The 25705-nt window shown below is 47.2% G+C and overlaps 2 protein-coding genes and 1 long non-coding RNA gene across 8 annotated transcripts in view; 1 reads left to right on the top strand and 2 right to left on the bottom strand.

Annotated features, from left to right (window-relative positions):
- Positions 1 to 1256, bottom strand: part of TMEM45A (transmembrane protein 45A) — a 35010-nt gene extending 33754 nt beyond the window's left edge. For all 3 annotated transcript variants that reach the window (XM_007657341.3, XM_007657342.3, XM_007657343.3), the window contains exon 1: positions 1062 to 1256. The gene's annotated coding sequence lies outside the window, so the exon portion shown is untranslated. The remainder of the gene's footprint in view (positions 1 to 1061) is intronic.
- The window catches only part of LOC103165560, a 22548-nt gene extending 3524 nt beyond the window's left edge, over positions 1 to 19024 (top strand). Inside the window, exons 2-6 of one of the 4 annotated variants that reach the window (XR_001604181.3) lie at positions 5825 to 5939; positions 6572 to 6656; positions 13903 to 14039; positions 15327 to 15418; positions 18699 to 19024. This is a non-coding gene — a long non-coding RNA (uncharacterized LOC103165560). Of the gene's footprint in view, positions 1 to 5824; positions 5940 to 6571; positions 6657 to 13899; positions 14040 to 15326; positions 15419 to 18698 lie in introns of all 4 variants that reach the window. The other 3 variants (XR_484591.3, XR_003765617.2, XR_003765618.2) reach the window with 3 other exon arrangements.
- Positions 10851 to 25646, bottom strand: LNP1 (leukemia NUP98 fusion partner 1). Its single transcript, XM_029081850.2, has 5 exons — positions 25490 to 25646; positions 23690 to 23792; positions 19021 to 19272; positions 12688 to 12921; positions 10851 to 11287 (listed from the first exon to the last, which is right to left on the bottom strand). Exons 3-5 carry the CDS (start codon positions 19168 to 19170, stop codon positions 11105 to 11107), a joined length of 567 nt encoding a protein of 188 aa, XP_028937683.1. The 5' UTR covers positions 19171 to 19272; positions 23690 to 23792; positions 25490 to 25646; the 3' UTR covers positions 10851 to 11104.
- Positions 25647 to 25705: the final 59 nt, after the last annotated feature.

Here is a 25705-nt window from a genome sequence, read left to right as displayed (position 1 = left end):
CTATAAACAGTGAAATCAAAGATCGAATGCAGATAGATGCACTGGCTTAGGAAAGTTCTAGGAAACTAAGGTTTGTTCGAAAAAAGGGACAATCTTGCATGCTTTGACCTCATTTCAATGTGAGCACTATCTTCCACTGCTGTTTCCAAACTTGGCACGTAAGGCCTTTGAGCCCCAGGTGATGTTCCCCAGTTCAGTTGCTGTGACCGATTATTATTTGGAGAATCCAAGATTTTATTTTTAACATGATCACACTTATATGGCATCAACAACATAGTCGTACATAAAACAATAAAAGTTACAAAGCTGGAAAGGCCTCGGGCATCTGTGAAAGAATGGGTAGGGAAATGAAAATCAATTGTATTTGAGTGCATACTGTTTGCAGAATACCGTACTAAGCGCTTGGAAGAGTACAACAGACATATTCCCTGTTCACAACGACCTTACAGTGTAGGGGATGACAGCGTGGTGTACAAAAATGGACTCTTCTCTCAATGAGAGAAAACAAGGGAGAAGAAAGATGCATCTGGGTAGACAACTTCCAGTTAGATCACTGTCATGGGGATGCTAATTCAATTCTCGCCCCTTGCCACTAAATATTTAGAAAAGGACAGTCGATTGTATTTGAGTACCGTACTAAGCATCTGGGAGTTTACAACATAGCAACATAGGACACACGTTGCCTCCCCACCACGAGCTTAGAGTCTAGAGGGGGAGAGGGGGTCTAAATAAATAAAATTACAGATATGTACATAAGTGCTTTGGGGCTGGGAGGGGTGAAAAGAAGAAAGGCCTAAATGAGCTTCTGCCAATCAGACAGAACTAGGACCGTATGGAGGTTGCAGATAACGAGTTGCTCCTTGTAGAAGTTTTGTTTTTGTTGGGTTTTTTCCGCCACCCATCAGTCAGGGCTTTGAGGGCTGCGGCAAACAGTGAGCTCCATCAATAAATGGTGTTGATTGAGCCCCTGCTGTGTGCAGGTCACTGTACTAAGCGCTTGGGAGCGTACGATCCAGAGGGATAAGAAGACCCACTGAAAATTTCCACCCCAAAAGACTTACCCACTTCTGCTGCTCTGCACCTCTGTCTTCTGCCCCGCAACTTGGGAGCTTCGGCACATGAAAAGCAGCTGTCGGGAGTTGCAATCTCCTTGCTGGGGCTCTTACTTGTTGCTCCCGGAGCCCGGGGGAGCCAGACGGGGTGAGCCTGGCGCCCGCACTCTCCAGGACTTAAAAAGGAGGGAAGAGAAAAGGATTCCAAGTGATTTTTCCCGGAGGCAGCGGGGGGGGGGGGGGAAGGGGCGTGGGAATGCAGGGGCCCGCAGCTGGTCCAGATGCGCCTCCTCGGGCCTGGCAGCGGCCCAACCTCATTGGCGGTCGCCGCGGCGCTCTGGACGCCGATTGGCCCGAGACCCCGTCCGTCATCCCGCCCGGACCCGCCCCCCAGCCGCCGCCGAGCGCCCCCTATCGGAGACACGAGGGCGCTGCGACTTCGGCCGTGATGTGGCACCGGAGGAGGACGAGGGCCGGGCCTGTCCGCACCCTGCCCGGTAATTAACGCTCTGCTAAACGTTGTGCGCTTGGCGGGCCAGCGGACCGTGTACTGAACACCTCCCTCTTTCCGCCCTTCTCGCGCCCCGTCCCCAGAGTGGCCCAGAGGCCCTTCCCTCCCCCTGACCTGAGCCACTGGGAATCTGGTTGCCTTTACTACTAATAATAATGTTGGTATTTGTTAAGCACTTACTATGTGCCGAGCACTGTTCTAAGCGCTGGGGGAGATAGAGGGTAATCAGGTTGTCCCACGTGAGGCTCACAGTTAATCCCCATTTTACAGATGAGGAAACTGAGGCACGGAGAAGTGAAGTGACTTGCCCACAGTCACACAGCTGACAAGTGGCGGAGTCGGGATTCGAACCCATGACCTCTGACTAGATGATGATTGTGCTACTTATGAGGGTTTTTTTTTTAATGCAGTGTGGCTTAGTGGAAAGAGCACGGGTTTAGGAGTCAGAGGTCATGGGTCCTAATCCCGGGTCCACCACCTGTCAGCTGGGTGACTTTGGGCAAGTCACTTAACTTCTTGGTGCCTCAGTTACCTCCTCTGTAAAATGGGGGTTAAGACTGTGAGCCTCACTTGGGACAACCTGATTACCCTGTCTCTACCCCAGTGCTTAGAACAGTTTTCAGTATATAGTAAGCACTTAACAAATGTCAACGTTATTATTATTATTAATGCTATTAAGCTTTTACTCTGCACCAGGCACTGTACAAAAGCAAGCTCATCAGTTTGGCCCAGGCCATGCCTGCAAGAGGCTCACGGCTTTCATCCTCCTTTTACAGAAACTGAGGTTCGGAGAAGTGAAGGGATTTGATCATTGTGGTGTTTGTTAAGCTCATGTTACGTGCCAGGCACTGTACAAAGCGTTGGGGTAGATACAAAGTAATCAGGTTGGACACAGTCCACATCCCACAGGGGCTCCCAGTCTTAATCCCCATTTTACAGATGAGGTAACAGGCACAGAGAAGTGACTTGCCCAGTGTTGCAGATCAGACAAGTGGCGGAGCCGGGATTAGAACCCATGACTTTCTGAATGACCTCATCTGACTCCTTCTCTCCAAACAACACCTTTGGCCCTCCCCACCCCACCCCACGGGGCCTAGCCAACATGGCCAACAGGTGGCAGGGGGCAAGTTGTGGGGGCCAGCTTTTCCAAGAGAAAAGTGAGTACCCCCCCAAGTTGTCAGAACCCTTTATACCCCTACCTCTTTCCTGATGGTCCTGTGGCATGGCACAGGGATTTTATTTTATTTGTTAATGGCACTTAAGTGCACACTATATGCCAGACACTGTACTAAGTGCTGGGGAAGGTCCAAGATAATCAGGACCCCCATGGGGCTCACATTCCACGAAGAAGGGAGAACAGGTATTGAATCCCCATTTTGCAGATGAGGGAAGTGACACACAGAGAAGTAAAATGACTTTACCCAAAGTCACAGAGCAGGTATATGGCAGATTAGAAGCCAGGTGCTCTGAATCCCAGGCCTGTGCTCTTTGTTCTAGGCCCTGCTGTTTGACATCATTTGGCTATCACTCATCTCCCTCCTCCCAGTCCTGTCAAACTTCCTCAAATGGATGTAAACATTTGCTGCCTCCTCTTGCACTCCTTCAACTCCCTTTTTGACCCTCTGCAGTCTGGTTTCCGTCCCCTTCATCCCACTTACACTGCTCTCTCGCAGATCATCAATGATTTCCTTTCTGACCCATCTAACATACTGTACTGTTATAATGCTTCTCAACTGCCTTTTACACAGTGGAAATACTATCTAACCTTGTTTTGGGGGTTTTTTTTCCCTGAAACAGCCCTCTCCTGATTTTCCCTCTTACCTCTCTATCCAATCAACAGTCTCTTAGAAAAATGCTTTGCACACAATAGATACCACTGATTGATTTTACCTGTTCTTGTGCCTCTCAACCCTTAATTGTGAGTGTCCCTCAAGGCTCTATTCTTTTTTTTTATGGTATTTAAGCCCTTACTCTGTGCCAGGCTCTGTATTCATTGTATTTATTGAGCACTTACTGTGTGTGGAGCACTGTACTAAGCGCTTGGGAGAGTACAATACAACAATAAATAGACACAATCCCTTCCCACAACGAGCTTTGCAGTCTGTACTAAGCGCTGGGGTAGATACAAGGTTGTCAGGTTGGACACAGTCCCTGTCCCACATGGGGCTCACAGTCTTAGTCCCCATTTTACCGATGTGGGAACTGAGGCACATAGAAATGAAGTTACTTGCCCAAGGTCACCCAGCAGACAAGTGGCAGAGCCGGGATTAGTATCCGGCTCTTTCTGACTCCCACGCTCTATTCACTAGGCTACGCTGCTTCTCTAAAGAGGGTTGTGATGTCCCTGGATTTTGATAAACAGTAGGTGGGAACATAGCTCTGGGTCACTAGCTCAGACTCCTCCACCAAGAAGGAGTCAGCTCTGCTTACGGAACTCTCTCCCAACACCTTCCAACTCCTGCCTGAGAAAAGGTATGGTGTCACAGAAGAATAATTAACATCTAACTGTTGTTGTTTTTCATTCTCCCCCTCCCTACTCCACACCCTCCTTGGGTTCTCTGTCCCACCCTTCTTCCTTGTATCCATTCATTTGTCGTCATCTCATTTAGGGTAGATTGCAAAACCTTGAGGGCAGAGGCCATGTATAAGCACGAGGCACAGCAGTAAATAAGCATTATGGAATAAACATTAAGGAACCATAATTCTGGAGGTGTATTTTAGGGTTGAGAGAAGCAATTCCCCAGAGAGAACTCCCTGTATCAGACCCTTGATCTCCTCCGATTGGACCTTGTCCTGTTGATGAGTTACAATTATCCCTAATGAATGGACACACAGAGCTCATCACACCTGGAGAACAATGCGAAGGGCAATCATAAAAACTGCTGGAATAACAATCATAATGATTTTATTTAGGGGGTTCCTCCCACACCTCGCCTGTGTACCGCAAAACACACAAGCAAAAATACAGTCTTTAAAATAGACTCTGCAGAAAAGGAAAGAAGCCAGAGAGGTCCTTTGAAGGACCTCTCTTATAAGACCTGGGAGTAATCAGTCAATTGTATTTGTTGAGCACTTACTCAGACTAAGACTGTGAGTCCCATGTGGGACAGGGACTGTGTCCAACCAGATGACCTTGTATCTACCCTAGCACTTACTATAATGCCTACCATGTAGTAAGGGCTTAAATACCATTAAATAATATCCCGACTGGATTATTGTGTCAGCCACCTCTCTGATCTCCCTTCCTCCTGTCTCTCCCCGCTCCTGTCTATTCTTCATTCCGCTGCCCGGATCATCTTCCTACAAAAACGCTCTGGGCATGTCACTCCCCTCCTCAAAAACCTCCAGTGGTGGCCTATCAACCTTCACACGAAACAAAAACTCCTCACTCTTGACGTCAGAGGTCTCCATCATCTTGCCCCTCCTACCTCCCCTCCCCTCTCTGCTTCTACTGCCCACCCCATATTCTCCACTCCTCTGCTGCCGCTAACCTCTTCACGGTCCCTCGTTCTCGCCTGTCCCGCCGCCGACCCCTGGCCCACGTCCTACCGCTGTCCTGGAATGCCCTCCCTCCTCACATCTGCCAAACTAACTCTCTTCCCCTCTTCAAAGCCTACTGAGAGCTCACCTCCTCCAGAAGGCCTTCCCAGACTGAGCCCCCCTTTCCCTCTGCTCCTCTTCCCCTCCCCATTCCCCCTTTCCCGCCCTCTGCTTTTCCCCCTTCCCCTCCCCACAGCACTGTGCATATTTGTATATTATTTATGACTCCGTTTACTTTGTTAATGATGTGTCTATATCTATGATTCTATTTATCTTGATGATATCTACGCCAGACTACTTGTTTTGTTTTGTTCTGTTCTGTTTTGCTGTCTGTCTCACAGTTTAGACTGTGAGCCCATTGTTGGGCAGGGATTGTCTCTATCTGTTGCTGAATTGTACAATCCAAGTGCTTAGTACAGTGCTCTGCATATAGTAAGTGCTCAATAAATACGATTGAATGAATGAATGAATTTAAAAAACCATTAGGAAAAGTACAGTATAACAGAGTTGTTAGAAACACTCCCTGTCCACAAAGAGCATACAGTCTAGAGGAGGAGCTGACAGTCTAGAGGAGCAATGAAGATCTTCATTAGTATCCTCTAGACTGAAAGTTTGTTTTGGGCAGGGAATGTGCCTGTTTACTGTTGTATTGTACTCTCCTATGTGCTTAGTGCACATAGTAAGCACTCAATAAATCTGATTGAATTACTATCATTCTCAGCATCATCAACAGCACTTCCCAAGTGTCTACAGAGCCCTGAGTACTGTCCTGAACACCATCTGTGTACAGAGAACTGTTTGCCTATGGGGAACAGAGCCAAGGCTGACTTCGGATGGTAAGCGAATGAGGTGATTTCCTCAGGGGGCACCAGCTGGGGGGTGACTATGGGGCTGCCATGGTGACAGTTTTGGAAGTGACCAGCCTGAGCTGGGGGTGACACCTGTGTGAACACAGACCTAGAAGGGGAAGGAATAACTCTGGAGCAAGGGGGTGGGGTCAGAGATCTCCCAGAAGAATCTCTTCATGTTTAAAGTTTTGGATGGACTTTGCTATGGCATCATACAGAATGGGAAGCTCAGAATTTTTTTTCCTGCCTCAGGGAGACCATGTGTCTGAAGCCAGCCATGGGCAGAGCACTGTAATGGGGCCAAAGGAGCAGACGGTAGACTGCAGGGAATTCTCAATGTAATGGCAAAGCAGTGTGGCCTACTGGAAAGAGCATGGCCCTGGGAGTCGGAAGGGTCTGGGTTCTAATCCTGACACTGCCACTTAACTTGGAAGGTCACTTAACTTCTCTGGTTCTCAATCACTTCATCTGAAAAATGACAAGAGTGTGAGCCTCATGCCGAACACTAACTGTATCCAATCTGGTTATCTTGCATCTCCTCAAGCACTTAGTATGGTGCCTGGAACATAGTAAGTGCTTAACCAATACCATTTTTTTTAAAAAAATGGATTCTTCCGTAGGCTTATCTCAGTCAGTCATGAGATGGAGGACTAAGGACTGAAAATTCCTGACCCTGGAGATCGTGTTGAATTCCCTGAAGCAAAGGTAATAGGTTCAAGGCAATAACCAAAGCCCTGTACTCTCCAGCATACATAGAGTTCTTGGCCTTTTGTAACAAAAGTTACAAATCTTTTGGGGGCGTTATTTCTCTCAATTACTCCTTGAGGAAGTTCTGAATTGTTATTCCAATTTGGGAGGAGAGAAAACTGAGGCAATTCCAAGACTGAGGCTGCAAGTGAGGAGCAACCTTGGGGTGAAAGGTCCTTAAACTCTACAAAGAGACAGTCATGAGTCAGGCCTGGTCGTGCTCCTAGATGCGCTCCAAAATATTCAGGAAATGGTTTTGTGGCTGTGCCCCACCCCCCCCATTCCCGCTGACATGCAAACGTGTAAAGAGTCCCACGGAGACAGCTGGGCAGATTAAGCCTCTGGTGGGATCAGGCTAGTGAAAGTCTGATGAGGGTCACGGGGAGACTCTGGCTAAAGTTCACTCCCCTCCTCCCTGAAGGCTATATTTAGCCTAGCAGGACCACAGTGGATGTGCGAATATGTCTGTTCTCTGTCCCAGACTGCCTTTATGATAAGCGGTGTGGCCGCGCCCAATCTTACCCCATCTCAGAAGCTAATCAACATCAGGGCTGGTTAGTACTTGGATGGGAGACTGTCTGGGAATACTGGATGCTATAGGCTTGGGGAAGCAGCATGGTGTAGGCGATAGAGCACGGGCCTGCGAGTTAAAAGGTCGTGGGTTCTAAATCCACTTATCCGCTGCATGACCTTGGGCAAGTCATTTCACTTCTCTGGGCCTCAGTTATCTAATCTGTAAAATGGAGATTGGGACTGTGAGCCCCACTTGGGACAGGGACTGTGTCCAACCCATTTGACTGGTATCCACCCCATCGCCTATCACTAATTATTATTAGCAGATAGAGCAAGGGGCCTGTGAGACAGAAGGACCTGGGTTCTAATCCTGCCTTGGCAGCTTGTCTGCTGTGTGACCTTGGGCGACTCACTCAACTTCTCTGTGGCTGTTACCTCATCTGCAAAATGGGGATGAAGACTGGGAACCCCCTGAGGGACATGAACTGTGTCCAACCTGATTAGCTTGTTTGTACACCGGGGTTTAGAACAGTGCCTGGCACGTACAGTGCTCTGCACATAGTAAGCGCTCAATAAATATTATTGAATGAATAGGGCTTAACAAATACCAAAAAAAAAGTCAAAAGTAACCCTGGGTAACAGGTAACAGGATTCACTCTAAAATCAAAGTAATAAAGCACAGTGAATTAGATGATGGATATGAATAGAAACCCAGTCCTGGTCCTAATCCAGGTTTCACACCCAACTCTAAATCTGAGAGAAACTTGAAAACAAAGTCCCCCTATCTTCAGGCAGGATGACACCTCAACCACATCAGCCAGAGGACACTATTTAAAGTATGCCTTTTAAGCTGCGCTTACAGTGTGCTGAGTACTGTGCTGCTTTGAAGATAGGGAGAATGTGAAGGATAGCCTTTCCCTCTCCCTAAAAGCCAGTTTGAACTTTAAATATTGCCCGGGATTGCACTGGCTACCCAACTGTACCATGCCTCTCTCCCACATAACAGTAATTATGCATTTATTAAGCACTTACTATGTGCTAAATACCAGGGTAAATTCAAGGTAATCAGATCAGATGTAGTCTCTGTCCCACATAAGGCTCACAATCTATCTTATCCCCGTTTTACAAACGTGAACACTGAGGCTCAGAGAGATTTAAGTGACTCACCCAAAGGTCACACAGCTAGGACCTGAGTGAAGCTGGGACACAAACTGAGGTCTTCTGACCCCCAATTATGAGCTCCTTCCCAGCCTCTAATGCCTCTAATGCTTCCCGCCTTAGAGTTTGAGCTCCTCCAGGGCAGACTCTGTGTTTATTCACGTATCACAGACTAGACTATAAATTCCCTGTGCAGAAATCGTGTCTATCAACTCTTGTATTGTCCGTTCCCTGGCGCCTTAGTAGAGTGCTCTGCACAGAATAAGCACTCAGTAAATTGCCACTGATTGGTCATACTGGTGAGAGAATGAATGACTTCCAGGTTCGAGTCTGCCCTCTAGTGAATCGTATTCTTTCATGCCAAAAAACCCGGCCACACAGAAAAATGCCGTGAAAAACCAAGTGATTTACCAATCGGTCGATTGTATTTATTGAGTACTTACTGTGTGCAAAGGACTCTACTACTCTGTGTTGTATTGGACTCTCCCATTTTGCCTGCACTCTACTAGAAGTTTACAATGTAACAGAGTTGATAGACATGTTCCCTGCCCATTTCTGTTTTAATACAAAATCCTCAGTTTCCCTAGAACTGTGTCCCTAGAACTGGCTCTTATTTGGGGGAATCAGCCCCTATCCAAGTGGCTACTAACTGTCCCACATCTTTCAATGAGTTCTTGGGTGGCTTGTTACCACAGAAACAAAGTATTTACATACTTCGGGTTGGGGCTTTTTGAACGAAGACTTATGTAAGTAAACCTAGTTAATGTAAATGATATGCAAATATGTGCCCCACATCTTTCCTTGAAATGATCTAGTAGTCTAATGTGACAGCGAGCTCAGTGGAGAGGGCTTGTGTGTGCAGGAATTGCAGGCCCACACTGGGGTGGGGCTGGCCTTAGTAATGGGAGTAGAAGGTAAGTGGTTAATGGGTAAAACGGTAAGTAGTTAATCATCCCCCAGTTTAATTTCAGATTGGAAAGAGATAAAGGCCAATTGGGGAGTCCCTATGGAAGGGCCCAGGAGGTAGTGGGCAGCAGTGTGACCTAGTGGAGAGAACATAAACCTGGGAGTCAGAGGACATGGGTTTGGCTGTGCCACTTGTCAGCTGTGTGACTGTGGGCAAGTCACTTAACTTCTCTGTGCCTCAGTTACCTCATCTGTAAAATGGGGATTAACTGTCAGCCTCAGGTGGGACAAACTGATTACCTGTATCTACCCCAGCGCTTAGAACAGTGCTCTGCACATAGTAAGCGCTTAAGAAATACCAACATTATTATTATTATTATTATTATTAATCCCTCTCCCCCAACTTGCCTGCTGTGTGACCCTGGCCAAGTCACTTAACTTCTCTGAGCCTTAGTTCCCTCATCTGAGAAACGGTGATTCAAAACCTGTTCTCCCTCCCACTTAGACCATGGGACCTGATTTTGTGTCTAACCCAGTGGTTAGTGCAGTGCTTGACACGTAATCAGCACTTAACAAATACCACAGTTACTATTATTATCATTATTTTAAGCCTGCGTGACTGCATGTTCTCCCCTCAGCTTTTCCAAAGGCTCAGCTCTGCTTCCCCCATTGCCACCAAAGAACTCCCACAGTCTTTGCCACAGAAGGGAGCCACTGGGCTTCTGACTGCATATCCTTTTTTTAAAAAAAAATAAAAATGTATCATTTCTAGATTGGGTGGCTGGCATGTCTTCTAATTATTTTTCAGTTTTCCCTCTCTTTCTCCCTTTCTCTTCACATGTGAGTCTTATTTCTGCTGTGTCCGGGAGTGGGGATGTTCAAGAATGCATATTACGGTTTTGGTGCACTAGGATTTGCTCCCTTTATTCAGTGTTCTGTCAGCTCCGCAGCATTTATTTACATACCCATGATTTATTTATATTAACGGCTGTCTTGCCCTCTAGACTGCAAGCTCGTTTTGGGCAGGGAATGTTCTGCTCTGCAGAGAGTGAGCGCTCAATAAATTTTTTTGAGGTATTTGTTTTGTGCCAGACACTGTTCCAAGCACCAGGTAGTTACAAGCTAAGCAGGCTGGACACAGCCCCCGTCCCACATGGGGCTCACAGTCTTAATCCCCATTTTACAGAAGAGGTAATTGAAGCACAGAGAAATGAAGTGTTTTGCCCAAGGTCACACAGCAGAGTAACAGAACCGGGATTAGGACCCAGGTCCTTCTGGCTGCCAGGCCCGTGCTCTATTCACTAGGCCGTGCTGCTTCTCTGAATACAACTGATTGATTCATAGTGATAAGAAAGTGTCATGCCTCTCTAGCATCAAAAGACACACAGAGCCCAGGTTCCACGCACAGACATTAGTCATCACCATCTAATTTACACTTTTAATAATAGCTCCACCCAGTTTCACTCACACAGTTGCACCGCTCCTGTTCTCACATTACCACACCCATGGCAATGTCCATAAAACATTCCTCTGGGGAGGACAAATCAAATCGGAAAATAACCCACAATGGGAGAGGTGTCATACAAATGAGTTTTATTCAGGATTAAAGGGGAGGGGAGAGGTATTCGTAAGTCTTTTATGTATCTAGTTTGCTTTTCCAGGATTGCTCTACCCTGTCTTCCATGAAAAGAACCGTGAAGGAAATGACATTCGTTCAACTAAGATGTTAAGGGGATTGCAAAAATGCCGAATGCCGGTTTTAGAGGAGAGGAGCCAGGGACCCCTTCATCCTGCTTCCCACATTGAACATGACCTGATTCCACTCTGCACTAACACAGTTCCACCCGGTCCATACAGCTGCTGAGCTCTTCATCACTCTTTTTGGCTGGGAAGACCACGCTGGCCTCTCCCTCCTCTTTCTTGGATCCCTTCCTTTCCCCGACTCTCTTGTGCGATCTCGTCTTGGTCCTCAGCCCTTCTCTCTCCTTCCTCGCCTTCCCGCCTTCGGGTTCCTGAAAGAGAAGGAGGAGAAAGGTGGAAAGTAATTCCAAGACTGACAACGCTTGGGTTTTTATGGCAATAAAGTAGCGTAAGTGTTGCTGGTCTTTGCTTCCTGTCTCGTCAGCCTGGCGTTATCTTATGTTTAGTTTGAGATGGCAATAATAATAATAATTTTGGTATTTATTAAGCACTTACTATGTTCCAGGCATTGTGTACTAAGTGCTGGGGTGAATACAAGTAAATTGGGTTGGACACAGTTCCTGCCCCTCACGGTGCTCACAGTCTTAATCTCCATTTTACAGATGAGGTAACTGAAGCACAGAGAAGTGAAGTGAGTTGCCTAAAGCTGCAGAGCAGACAAGCAGTAGAACCGGGATTAGGGTAGCTGTTCTACTCTTGGTTCCCCAGCCAACCCCATACGTCCAATGTCTGAACTGAAGTCCCTCTTATCCTCTATGACCCCTTTTTTGCCAGACAGCTTGTTCCCTACACGCAGTATCTGCAGGGAGTAAGCATTACTTGTTCTGTAGGTAAAATTGGAGGTGCAGTGAGATGAGAAGCAGCGTGGGCTAATGAATAGAGCAGGGTCTGGGACCTAAATTCCAATCCCTGCTCTGCCACTTTTTTGCTGTGTGGCCTCGGGCAAGTCACTTCACTTCCCTGGGCCTCGGTTCCCACATCTGTAAAATGGGGATTGACTATGAGCCCTATGTGGGGACCTGGACTGTTTCCAATCCGATTACTGTGTAGCTACCCTAGCACATAGAACAGTGCGCAATACATAGTAAGTACTAAAATATTATTTTAAAAAAAAATTAGGCCATTGGCCTAGGTACCCTCATCATTTCCATAGCAGAGCTAGGAAAGGGACCCCAGTGACCCCAGTTTCTTATCACCTAAGCAGTGGGCATCTGGGCCCTCCTTTCCTTTCTGCAAACGCAGTGTGGCATAGTGGATAGAGCCCGGGCCTGGGAGTCAGATGGGCCTAGGTTCTAATCCCAGTTGCACCACTTGTCAGCTCTGTGACCTTGGGCAAAATCATTTCACTTCTCTGGACCTGTGAAATGAGGATTAAGAGTGTGAGTTCCATGTGGGACAGGGACTGCATCTAACCTGATAACTTTGTATCTTCCCCAGTGCTTAGAAAAGTGCTTGGTACATAGTAAGTGCGTAACAAATACCATTATTATTACTATTTTTAGAACATTAGGGTGATCATAATCAAGGCAGTTCCTTAAAAAGAATAGTTTACGCTTTGGGGGAAGGAAAGGACCTCTTTCTGGAATACTGAGGGATCCTACGTGACTCTGCGGCACTTGGAGGTTGTCAGCAATGGGCCAACTCTGGGTGAAGAGAAGCAGCATTTCTTAGGTGGTTACACAGAGGCACCCCACGCCGGTTTGTTACTTACCAGAGAGACAGATCGCTTGGCTCTGACGCAGAGCTGCTGCTCAAAGGACTCTGAAAATTCCTGGATGGAATGGGATCGGCCATCGTATCCCTGTGGCTCCCGGGTTTTGCAGGTTTTCCCAGGATGGTAGCTCCGGAATTCTTGATCCTCCTGAGAGTGCCGTCGGAGCTGGCCAGAAGATGGGGCTCTGGAGGATCCCGGGAGCCTGGGCGTGTGGAGGACGGAAAGCTGGGCCTGTCCCAAAATAAACACGTGGGTTCTGTGTCAGTACGAAAAGGAAACAATCCTAGCGGACCTGATCTCAATGACTTTTCCATCAAATGGCCAGCCCAACATGTTGGTCTGGATTCCACTGCTAAACTCATCTAAAAATGGGGATTAAGACTGTGAGCCCCACGTGGGACAACCTGATTCCCATGTGTCTACCCCAGTGCTTAGAACAGTGCTCGGCACATAGTAAGCGCTTAACAAATACCAACATTATTATTAAACTCGCACAGCAGTGCAGCAAGCGGTACGTGAACTGAACTGGACAGTTAAAAACTGCCATTGCCCCCTTCTTGGCCACTGGGTTGTGGACATGTTCCATAACCCTTATGTTGGGCAGTATTTCACTGGAATAGTCTAGCTAACAAGTTTTTTGCCTTTCTGGGCAGAAACCAAGTTGCCAAGTCCTGAAGAGGACTCTGGGAGAATCAGATCGAGTACCTTGTTTGGACAGATATAAGGCTAAGAGGCTGGGAAATTGTTGCCTCAGTTGGTTAGGGAGACCCTCTTTTTTGATCACTGAAACACTACTTTTGAATCTGGTAACCCTTGAGAAGCAGCTTGGCCTAGTGGAAGGAGCACGGTCCTGGGAGTCAGAGGACCAGGGTTCTACTCCCGGCTCTGCCGCTCATCTGCTTTGTGACCTTGGGCAAATCACTTTACTTCTCTAGGCCTCAGTCCCCTTGACGCTGTTTAGTGCCATTGTTCTTGTCTGTCCGTCTCCCCCGATTAGACTGTAAGCCCGTCAAACGGCAGGGACTGTCTCTATCTGTTGCCGACTTGTTCATCCCAAGCGCTTAGTACAGTGCTCTGCACATAGTAAGCGCTCAATAAATACTATTGAATGAATAATCTGTAAAATGGAAAAGCTGTGAGCCCATGGGGGATAAGGACTGCTGTTCGGATACCCTGTTGACACCCATTCTTCTCTCATTTTCCACCCAGCAGAGCTCTGCAGTGAAAAGCATCGCTTTGAAGTTGAAAGACCAACTGGTTCTAGAACTTCAATGCAGGTGATCTCGCATTTGATTTTTGAATGTGTCTTGTTGGCCATGCTGAAGAAATTGTTCCAGAAGCAGTTTCTGGTAGGTCCTGAGTTCATAGCCATATCCTACGTGCAATTTCTTTTGATGCATACCTCCTGGCTAGATTGCAACTGCCTTGAGAGCAGGATTGTACTGACTTTATTATACTCTTCCAAGCTCTTAGCAGAGTGCTCTGCACCCAGTTAAGAACTCAATAAATACCACTGATTGATGGGTAGATGATTACTGAAGCTGACCATTTCAAAACCTCAGTACTGCCTCACTCTCTCTCTGCTTCTGTGGCAGCCCAAGAGGGGGAGGCCCAGAGAGAGGAAAAAGGAGAAGGATCTTGATCCAAGATCCAGTAGAGGTGGTGGAAGAAGGGTTGATTCAGGCCTCAATCTGACCTTCTTCCGCTTCTGCACCTGGGGCAACTCACCACTTTCTCCTCCCACCTTCCCCGTCCCAGTTCTGCTACTGTAAGAGAGAAACAGTACTGCTTAACCAGCCAAATGGTAGAGAATAAGGAGTTCAGTGTTTCTACCACCAACAGAAATTTCCCACTGGCTTAATGTACTACCTTTCTAGAGCCAAGAACCACAGTCGATGCAGAGCGGGTTCAGGGCTTGTAATGTAGCTTAAAGCGACAGAGGATGGAGAGCCTAGTAATGGATGATTGAGCAGAAGGGAAGAAGGCAAATGGACACTTCTTTTTCTGTTTGGGATCTTCTAAATTCATCAGTCCGGTGGTGAGCAAAAAAGGCAGTTTGAGGGATTTTTATTTGACAATGCCTGACTCTCTTAACCTTTACACCCTACTGTTCTCCATAAAGTTCACCTGGGCATTGAAGCCATATTTCTTTGTGTCAAGATTATTACACATTTCGAGGACTCAGCTTGAGAATAGTTTTCCTTTGGGCTGGTCGATCCCTAACCCTTGAACTTTGTAACCGCCCCTTGTTCTTTTAGGCTTAATCCATTTCGCTGATTTAACTTTGGGTCACAAGGCTCATACAGCTTGGTAAACCCATAGGTGTGGTTATTAAACTACCATGGAACATCTAATTTCAGCTTTTCTTCTCTCTCTATAAGAAGCATACCATTTAAATCAATCAATAGAGTTTACTGAATGCCTTCTGTGTGCAGGGCATTTATCAAGTAATTGGAAGAATGTCTCTCTTGGTAGGAGTCATAATCCCTGCCCCTAAGGAGTTTACAATCTAATGGCTTCAGATTGAGGTAGGGAAGGAAAAAACTGAAAATGATACTGAAAATTTGAGGGTGTCTTAGTTTCTTCTTCCAAGGAGTCGGCACATTTGATCCAATTTCTTCTCACATTGTTTGAAGGCAGAAAAAAGGCAAGACTTATCACCTCTGTTTTGGAGATGGGGAAATTGAGAGACCAACTGGTTCAATTGCCCAAATTGAGGTATTTCATGGTAAGTACAGGACTGGAATCTAAATTTTCTGACAGCCATTCCATACACCTTCTATTAATTAATGAACCTTCTCTACGGCATTCCGATTCATCTCTAAACAGATGACAACAACAGTAAATGTAAAATTTATGGGTTTTTTTTTAAATGGCACTTTGAGCAGCAATATCTCATTAATTCAGAACAAAAAGGGAGGGAGAATCATCTGAATGATTGAAAAGTCTGAATTGTATAACTATATTTTTAAAGTGCAGTTTTATTTTTTTATGGTATTTGTTAAACACTTAACTATGTGCCAGGCACTGTATTTAGCACTGGGATAGATACAGAAGCAGCTCATCCATTTTGGCAAAGCAGATACCATCATCATCCTCCTCATGTTCCAGGCTCAGCCAGTTAAAAAAAAAAAGGGGGGGGAGATCTCCTGCCACATGAAGCTCACAGTCTTAATCCACATTTTACAGATGCGGTAAAATGAGGCACACACAGAGAAGTGAAATGATTTGCCCAAGATCACCCAGCAGACAAGTAGTGGAGCTTTTTTTTTTAGGACACAGGTCCTTTGACTCCCAGTTCTGTGCCCTATCCACTAGGCAACACTGCTTCTCACTGACTACTTCAGGACTGTGTCTCTGTTTCTCTGTGACGGGTCTGGATGTTTAGTTTCCAGGTGTCTGTACTGGCCTGCCTTTCTCTGGCTGTCTCAAGTCAATTTACAGCAGCTTCTGGAGATTCAAGGAATGCTCTTCTCTTTGCTGACTCCTCTGTGCTCCTGCATATCTCTTGCTGGCCTGCAGATTTTCTGAGGCTTTGTGAACCACCTACTACAGTACAAACAGTACCTTCTCTAATGGTGGAAAACATACTTCTTTGGGGCAGCAAGAGAAGGGGTTAAGAAAAAAAAAGGAAGCAAAAGCCCAAATGATCACGAATTCTATATTGATAAGGTATGTGGTCATGAGAGTTCACTGTGCACTGTATTCCATGTTTTTCCTTGGTTCACTTTTTAAAAACAAAGGCTCTCTGTGTTTTACATCCCCTCAGAAAATTTCAAACAATAAATCCTTAGTTAGCGAATGGCTAAAGTGGGACCTTCATTTGTGTCTGCTGTTGCAGGGAAAGAATTCTGTGTATAGTCAAGACAGCCCAGGAATGTGTCAAACGGGATACCTACTATTGAAAATAGAATTTTATTTATCATTGGTCATATGCTTTAAGAAAAGCTGCAGCTGCTAAGTCTGTGACCTGAATAGGGTAAAATTATGTCTATTTAAAGTTTGCAAAGGGTACCGAAATTAGTTTTTTTGGGGGGGGTTTAATGTCAGAATCACTTGTCTTTCCTGCTTATTTCCACGTGCTGGAAAGACAGGCCTAGGACTGAAGCCATGTGCCTGTGATATGTCATCGGGAGACCTGCAGGGGGATCTGGCAATGTTATTCATGGTTTAGAAGCCAATTACACACATAATAATGGTAGCCCTTAAGCACTTACTGTGTTGTACGCAGAGTACTAAACACTGCAGAAGATACAATCAAGGTGGACACGGTCCTTCTGCTACATGGAGGTCATAGTCTGTAGGAAGGGAGAATGAATATCTCGTCCCCATTTTACAGATGAGGAAAGCTGAAGCCCAGAAAAGTTCAATGACTTGCCCAAGGTCATTCAGTGGGTGAATGGTAGAGCTGGGATGAGAATGCAGGTCCTCTGATTCCTAGGCCCAGGCTCTTTCCACTAGGCCACATTCCTCTTTCCCAGGCCCTAAGACTAGTTGGGAACATCTGATGGTCCAGGGTCAACCTAGCTGTTCCTTTTTTTTCCCTCTGCCTTAACCTAGGGGAATTTCCCTCAAGGCTACTTTATCCCCTGACCGAGCTAAGGCATTTGGCCGGGGCCCACTTCCTTCAGGGGGACACCTGCACTATTCAGAGGAGGTCAGTCAGGGGTTTTAGAGCGTCCACTCTTGCAAGCTTAATGACTGCATGTACGGCTCCCCCGACCCCCATCACCTCTAATCACTCCCCTGCCTTGCTGCCTGTCCCAACACAGAGTGGCTGCAGAAATGCCAGGGAGGGGCAGGCCTCCTCTGGGCCCTCAGGGGTCCACAGCCCAGGGTTTTCCAGATCATTAAAATGACCCAAAGGGAGAAGCCCCCTGGGAGTCAGAAGGACCCGAGTTCTAATCCAGGCTCTGCCAATTGCTTGCTGAGTGACCTGGGGGAAGTCACTTAACTTCTCTGGGTCTCAGTTTCCTCAACTGGAAAATGGTAATACCAGTTCTCCCTCCTGAGTCCCATGTGGGACAGAGACTGTGTCCAACTTAACTTGTACCTTCCCCAGAGCTTAGAACAGTGTTGGACACGTAGTAAGCAGTTAACAGATACCATTTTTTTAAAAAAAGTGCTCTAATAGTAAGTTGGGAGTGGTTAATTATACAAAGTGTCCTTCTAGCTCACAGTGCATGTTGTGAAAGCGTGGAAAGAACAGAGAGTATTAAATGAAAGCAGTGACATGAATGCAGTTACAGTTGGGGATGATCGGGGTTGAAACGCCGCTCTGGGGGAGAAGAGGTGAGTTAGGTCCCATTTTTTGGCCCCAGGATACCCTTTGGTAAATCTCCTCCTTCAAGATCTATTTACCTTGGGTAAGCTGTTGGTGTCCCCTGAGGACAGGACCAAGAGTAATGGATTCATTCAAGTTGGCCCGGGAGGAATAGAGATGCAGCATTTGAAAGAATTTCCTTCTGAGCTTTGTAAATTGGTCACGGGGGAGGGGTTGGGTTGATTTCTCTGGAGATCTCTAGAGAAGCAGCATGGCCCAGGAGAAAGAGTCAGAAGACCCGAGTCTTAATCCCAGCTCTGCCACTTGTCTGCTGTGTGACCTTGGGCAAGTCACTTCACTTCTCTGTGCTTCAGTTGCCTCATCAGTAAAATGGGGATTAAGACTGTGAGCTCCATTGGACTGCGTCCAACCTGAATAGCCGGTACCTATTCCAGGGCTTAATACAGTGCCTGGCACAAAGAAAGAGCTTAACAGACACCATTTTTAAAACATTCAGTCATTTATTGAGCACTTATTAAATGCAGAACACTGTACTAAGCACTTGGGAGAGTACAGTGTAACCAAGTGGGTAGGCACGTTCCCTACCCACAACGAGCAACGCAGGACCATCAGTGTGTGGGGGGTGTGTGTGTTTGGTGATGGAGAGGAACAAGGGGGTGGAAGGGATGACTGGGAGACTGCTGAGGTTCCTTTCAAATCTAGGACTCTCTCCTTTTCCCTCCAGGAATATTATTCTGTCCTCATGCTCAGGTAATTGGACTCCATGAGCTAAGTCCTGCATCACTTGAACCGGCCAATCTGGGGGGCGAAGACCTATCAAGGAATGGAGTCTCATAGTAAAAATGAGGAAGAACATCGTTTCAGCCTATCTTTCCTCAGCAAGAACTCGGAAGTGCTGAAGGATTAAAGGTAGATCAAATCCATTCCCACTCTAGAAAACTCAGCCAGGCCACCAGCATTAAAAATCACCAGAGGGAGTGGCTCCCTCCCTAACGTTTTTCCAGGGTCCTCTTCCCGTCTCCCTCAGCTGTCAGGTGATAACTTACCGGGGAGGGGAGAGAGGCCCTTCTGTCACTGAGGCTTTGGGAGCGGCGTCTCCGTTGGGCTCGCCCTTCTCGCTCATCCATCCAGCTGTGGCCCCAGAAGCTGCTCATCCATTTGGCAAAGCAAACATCATCGTCGTCCTCATGTTCCATGCTTAGCCAGTTAAAAAAGGGGGGAGCCGTCTCGCGAACCGACGAGAGTAATGGCTACCCACGGGGGGCTTGCTTGACTCGCTGGGCACAGCGCTCTCCCAGCTAAAGGACAAAGCAGTGTCCTGGTCAAACAGAGCCCGTTAATCTGATCCCCAGAGAGAGAGAGAGAGAGCGCGCAATATTGATAAAATAACCATATGCTCCATCAGACAGCTTCAGGAAATGTCTATTTATATGCCAGTCCCCTACAGCTATCCATCCCAGGATAGCTCATGCCACACTGCCTCAAGGGCGGCTACCCTGAGTTGCCTAGTTTAGCACGAGCTTTGCAGATCTGTGCATCGCTAGTTGTCGATAACAATGGAGGGCTGCCCTCCGTGACATGCCTGCAAGGTCCAGGGATGCTTTGAAATGGGGCCCCCGTTTGGAAAGACGACAGTGGACATATCGATGGTGGTCTGAGAGACCCAGCCATAGAAGGCATTTGCCATGCACCAGGAAAAGATACCCAGTGCTGCTCTCCCTCCTGAGAGTGAAAGGGAACGGATGCTGTCTGATGCAAAACTGAATTCTGATTAAAAAAAACAGTCAGGTTTAAAGGTTAGAGGAGAATTTGACCTGGGGCCCTGGGGTGGAAGAGAGAGTTCCTCTTTTTGAAAACTGTAGCAAGGTTGACACAAAAGAGTTGACAGAGGGTCTGCAGGATCAACAGTAAGGCTTAGAGCACCAAATTGCAGAAGAAGTGGCAGAGAACAGATGTAGTGAAGGGTGATCTGCCGTTCTCTTTCTCTACCAAGGACAGTTCAAGAAGAAATGTGCTTAAATTGCAGTGTGAGGAATTTAGAGTAGGCAGAAGGAATGAGGTCATGATAGTGAGGCTGGTTAAGCCTCAGAATGGATTATTAAGAAAAATCCTTTTTGGGAGAGCTTTAAAAGCAAGACACTGTAGATTCTTATCCGTCAGAGATAGATTCGGTGTAGAGGTTGGGGTGGAAATGGTTGATTTTGTTTGTTTTTTAAGGTCCTTTCCAGTCTGGTGATTCTATCTGAAGATCAGTCTTGTTCATAGATTTAAAGAGTTTGGCACCCTGCAAACACAAACAGTCACTAGCACTGGTTAATGTCAAATCTAGAATGAATCTGATGACAATGCAAAACTCGGGGGTGGGGGTGGGGGTGGGGGTCAGGTTTCAAAATTCTTATTCTGTTTCTTGCTTGCTGTCCACCCAGTTTCTTTTTCACAGGGTCTAACTCTCTTAGGGTCTGTGAGCTTGTACTGATTTGTGAGAAAGATCAATAATCTTTCCTGCTCCACAATAGTGAATCTGGAATTGCTGAGCTGTTCTACTAAATTCTAAGTGATATTTCCTTGGTTTTTTTTTTCCTCCTCATCATTGTTGAGAGGGTCAGAGTTTGTATTAAAGCTCGGAAAAATGCTGGGTTCAATCACTACGTCAAGGAGAATTTTGTCTTCTATGGTAAAGAATCTTGTTATTTGGGGAAGGTAGCTTTGTTTTCGAAAATGTCTTAGACCTTTTGTTTGTTTTTTTTTTTTTCAAAATGGTTCAAAGAAATTAGGAACTTGTGATGAAACTACAGCTGGCAATTCATGTAAATTTATGATGTAAATTCATCGGACACACTGAGGGCAGATGAGAGAACATTCAGGAATGGGTCAACTTGGCCCAGGGACAGGAATAGACCATCCCACTGAATTACATTTTAACTCAATTTCATGTTTAGCTCCATGGAAGAGGTACATGTTGCACTTTAAAGCATTTAGATCTGCTTTAATACACTGTCTTCAGAGGTCGGCTCTCTCTTTTAAGTACCACAAAGAGCTAGCGAGAAGAAAAGCGTTTGCAATTGAAGCCAGAGATGAAGGGCTCTAACGGCATTGATCAATTAAACTGGAATCATATTGAAATAGATTCAGTGAATCTTCCTTTTTGCTGTCTCATTATCCTCAGAAAATTATTTTGGGAAAATGGACTACTCTGAGGGCAAATCATCCCCTCCCTCCCCACCTTCCCCTCTCACCCCTGCAAAAAATGAACTAAAAAAGAGAGTAATGAATGAGCTATCCCAAGGATGCTAAAATATAAAAATTAAGCCAGTCAGTAAGTACAGGATCCAGTCCCTATCCTCAAAGAGTTTGAAGTCAAAGGGGAAAGACAAAATGAAGACAAACCTACAGACATGAGTAAAGGCGTCTAAAATGTAGTTATATTTCAATCCATCAGTGATATTTATTGAGCGCTTACTATGTGCAGAGCAGTGAACTAAGCACTTGGGAGAGTACACAGAGTTGGTAGATACGTTCCCTGCCCACAAGGAGCTTTCAGTCTAGAGCTCCCACAGATAGTTGTCCTTTGATTTTGAAAAAGAAGGTTCTGAGGGGAGGGGTCAGACCCAAGCGGGACTCTCAGTCCTGAGTACACCTTGCCCTCTTGGCCAAGACGGTCAAGAAAGAGGGTACCAAATGCTGGATGAAAAATTGTCAGCCCTTGCACTTTAGCCAGTGGGAAGAGTATAGTTCAGCGAAGTTAGGAGATGGGGTTCTAAGTTCCTTCTCTGAAGCAGTGGAGTGCCTGTGGGGGGGCGCTGAATGGTATCTGGTATGGGTTTCTGACTGAGGTGGACAGATCCAAACAGGAATCCTGAAAAACAGGTTAGCTGATGTGGGTGGCGAAGATCACAATGGCTACAGAGGCAGGGGCCTGGTGGGTTATGGATGCTCCGGTATCGGCATTATGCTATGGTCTCTGCAGTCAGAAGTGGGATCTGCGCACACAAACTCTCTGTGGGTATTCTGCGATGTGCTGCACTCTTGTCCATCGACCTGTCCGCTGCCCTCTGCCAAGCCCCAGCGGGCATGTGACATCCAGGGAGGAGAGAGTACAACTGGCCAGGGGAAACTACTTTCCCCATGATCGGCTCGTGTCCTCCAACCTGAAGATTCAAGACCAGGGTGCTTTCATCATTCTTGAGTCCACCTGATGGCCTCAATCCACTGAGAGCCGCTGGGTTGTAAGGATGAGACTATCATTTCGCCCCCTTGGTGTTGCTATGTCGTCCTGGAAAGCCAGGACCACGATGGCCCTGGTCTTTGCTTGGCTTGAGTGAAATCCTAGACCGGGGGGCTGAGCCCACTTTGAGTCTGAGCCTCCATCATCTCATGGAGTAGATTCCTGTACTCAAGATCTGTGTTTTACGGTAGGGGGTGGAACACCGGATTAGTCAAATTATTATCCAACATTTATTTAGTATGACAAAGGTTCTGGATCACTTTTTAATTACCTGCTGTCTAAATGGCATCCTTTTATCACTTAAGAGGGACAATTCGGTGACACTCGATTGTTTTTTTTGTTTTCTTTTTTAAAGTATTTAAGTGCTTACCATGTGCCAGGCACTTTACTGGGGGAGATACAAGCCAATTAGGTTGGACACACTATTCGTCCCCATTTTATAGATGAGGTAACTGCGGTTAAGTGACTTGCCCAAGGTCACGCAGCAGACAAGCGGCAAAGCCGAGATTAGAAATCGTTTCCCTGCTTGGGAGGGCAGCTCTATAACCAATCCTTATTTTGAGCTTTCCTTCCTGATTTGTTATTGAAGGATGGCCCCTCTGTTTAAATAAGACACGTAGTGAAGGTGAGTGGATCGTCACGTCCTTGAGGCTAGAGATCGTGTCTACCGACTCGATTGTATTGTACTCTCCCAAGTGCTTAGCTCAGTGCTTGGCACACAGTAAGTGCTTAATAAACATTGATTACTGAGACAGTACTACTAGGAGCAACACTTCAGTTCCTCAGAGAAACTTACTATTGGGGCTCTTTGTAGCAATTAGAAAAACAGAGTAAATCTGGTTAATGCTGAGAATTCTAGTTTCATCAATCGATCAGCTCTAACGGAGCCTTGATTTTGGACACTGCTCCTCAACTGCAGCCATTCACCAAATTCGTGGCCCCTCTAAAAGGCAAGAGCTGATGTGTTAAAGACAAAACAGTCATATTTCAGTTCTCTGGAAGAGTCTGAGACATGAGAGGCAGCATGGCATAGTGGAAAAAGCAAGGCCCTGGGAATCAGAGGGCCTGGGTTCTAATCCTGGCTCCGCCACTTGTCTGCTGTGTGATCTTGAGCAAGTCACTTAGCTTCTCTCAGTGCCTGGCACATAGTAAAAGCTTAAAAAAAACACCATAATTGTTTTCTGTGCCTGTTCCCTCATTTGTAAAATGGAGATTAAGACTGTGAGTCCCATGTGGGACATGGACATGTCCAACCTGACAAGCCTGTATCTACTCCAGGGCTTAATACAGTGCCTGGCACATAGTAACTGCTGAACAAATGCCATTTAAAAAAAGAAAAGTGCCTTTTACCTGGCCATATCTTTATTTCTCATCTACACAAATTTTACAGAAGCAGTCATCTAATCCCCGGGTGTACCAAGTACCTTTAGAAGCTGCCTTCAGGTGACCATTTATCAAAGGGTGAGGAATGGGAGCATCATCATTCCTACCTGAAGGATGCATACACTTTTGGTTTTAATCCTGGGTCCACCACTTGACTGCTCTGTGACCTTGAGCAAATCTCTTAACTTCTCTGTGCCTCAGTTTCCTCATCTGTAAAAACGGAGACAAACTGTGAGCCCCATTTGAAACAGGGACTGTGTCCGATCTGCTGATCCATCTGGCCCACCATTTAACAGTGCTTGATATGAACAAGTGCCACTTATCGTACCCTTTGGGCCTTCGGTATTGACCCCACAGCACTTATGTACCTATCTATAATTGATTTATATTAAAGTCTGTCTCCCTCTCAGGATTGTCTATTCATGGTGGGCAGGGAGTGTCTTCCAACTTCCTCTACCAAGTGCACAGTACGGCGCTCGGCACAGAGTAAGCACTCAATAAATAGCACTGATTGATGATCAATTTGAGAGGAAGAGTCTGGCCCAAGGCCCCAGGGGTGTCTTTTGTTGGTCCCCACCTCCCAAATTTGTTCAGTCACCTTCACCCCACCCTCCACCCAAGTACGGCTCTCCCCATTCACACACAGTGTGGCTCAGTGGAAAGAGCCCGGGCTTGGGAGTCAGAGGTCATGAGTTCCAATCCTGGCTCTGCCACTTATCAGTGTCTGACCTTGGGCAAGTCCCTTCACTTCTCTGGCCCTCAGTGACCTCATCTGGAAAACGGGGATGAAGACTGGGAGTCCCACGTGGGACAACCTAATGACCTTATATATGCACAATGCTTGCCACATAGTAAGCGCTTAAACACCAAAATTATTATTAATGGAAAGAGCCGGGGCCTGGGTGTCGGCAGGACCTGGGTTCTAATCCTGCCTCCGCCACCGATCTGCTGTGTGACCTGGGGCAAGTCGCCCTCACTTCTCTGGGCCTCAGCTGTAAAATAACAACAATGATGGTATTTGTTAAGCGCTTAAGATAATAATAATGTTGGTATTTAAGCACTTACTATGTGCAGAGCATTGTTCTAAGTGCTGGGGGAGATACAGGGTCATCAGGTGGTCCCATGTGAGGCTCCCAGTCTTCATCCCCATTTGACAGATGAGGTCACTGAGGCCCAGAGAAGAATAATGTTGGTATTTGTTAAGAGCTTACTCTGTGCGGAGCACTGTGCTAAGCGCTGGGGTTGATACAAGGTAGTCGGGTTGTCCCTCATGAGGCGCCCAGTCTTCATCCCCATTTTACAGATGAGATCACTGAGGCCCAGAGAAGAATAATGTTGGTATTTGTTAAGCGCTTACTATGTGCAGAGCACTGTGCTAAGCGCTGGGGGAGATACAGGGTCATCAGGTGGTCCCTCGTGAGGCTCCCAGTCTTCATCCCCATTTGACAGATGAGGTCACTGAGGCCCAGAGAAGTGACTTGGCCACAGTCCCCCAGCTGACAAGGGGCAGAGGCGGGATTGGAACCCTTGACCTCTGCCTCCCCAGCCCGGGCTCTCTCCACTGAGCCCCGCTGGTTCTCACGCTGTGCCCAGCGCTGCTCTAAGCGCTGGGGGAGAGGGAAGGGAAGGGAAGGGAAGGGAAGCAGAGGGTTCAGCTGGGGCAGGAGGGGGCCGCGCCCCGCGCATGCGCGCCGACGGGGAGGGCGGGAGGGAGGGGAGGGCGGGGCCTGGCGGCGTCAGCCAATAGCCAATAGCGCGGCCGAAGCCGCCGCAATCCCACCAATGGGGAGCGGGGGAGCCGCCCTTTGGCCCCGCCCCCTTCCGGCCGCCAGTGACGTGGCACGCGCTCCCTCCCCCTCCCCCTCCGCGCGCGCTCTCCCTCCCCCCGCGCCCCCGCCGCCGCTAACCTCCCTTCCTCGCCGGGGGGGGGGGGGGGGGCGGGGTGACCTCCACGAGGCCCTCCGTTCCCCGGAAGGGATTCGGCCCCCCCCGGGGCGCCAAACGAAACGATCGCTTCCCTCCAGCGCCCACGCGCCTGGAGGGCCCCGGAAGCGCCCCCTCCCCGGCCCCGAGCGCGCGCCGGGGGGAGAGGGAGGGAGCGCGCAGGCGCCGTGTCCCGGCAT

This window comes from Ornithorhynchus anatinus, chromosome 17 (genome assembly GCF_004115215.2).
Source record: "Ornithorhynchus anatinus isolate Pmale09 chromosome 17, mOrnAna1.pri.v4, whole genome shotgun sequence".
Taxonomy (NCBI): domain Eukaryota; kingdom Metazoa; phylum Chordata; class Mammalia; order Monotremata; family Ornithorhynchidae; genus Ornithorhynchus; species Ornithorhynchus anatinus.
This window is presented reverse-complemented; position numbering and strand designations above follow the sequence as displayed.

Bases quoted from the DNA above. Each gene is read 5' to 3' on its own strand.
- LNP1 (XM_029081850.2), bottom strand. From the start codon at position 19,170: ATGGAACATGAGGACGACGATGATGTTTGCTTTGCCAAATGGATGAGC. The intron at 12,922-19,020 runs GTAAGTTATCAC...ATTTTGGGACAG, and splicing joins GGGCCTCTCTCCCCTCCCCG to GCCCAGCTTTCCGTCCTCCA. The intron at 11,288-12,687 runs GTAAGTAACAAA...CTTCTCTTTCAG, and splicing joins CCAAGCGATCTGTCTCTCTG to GAACCCGAAGGCGGGAAGGC.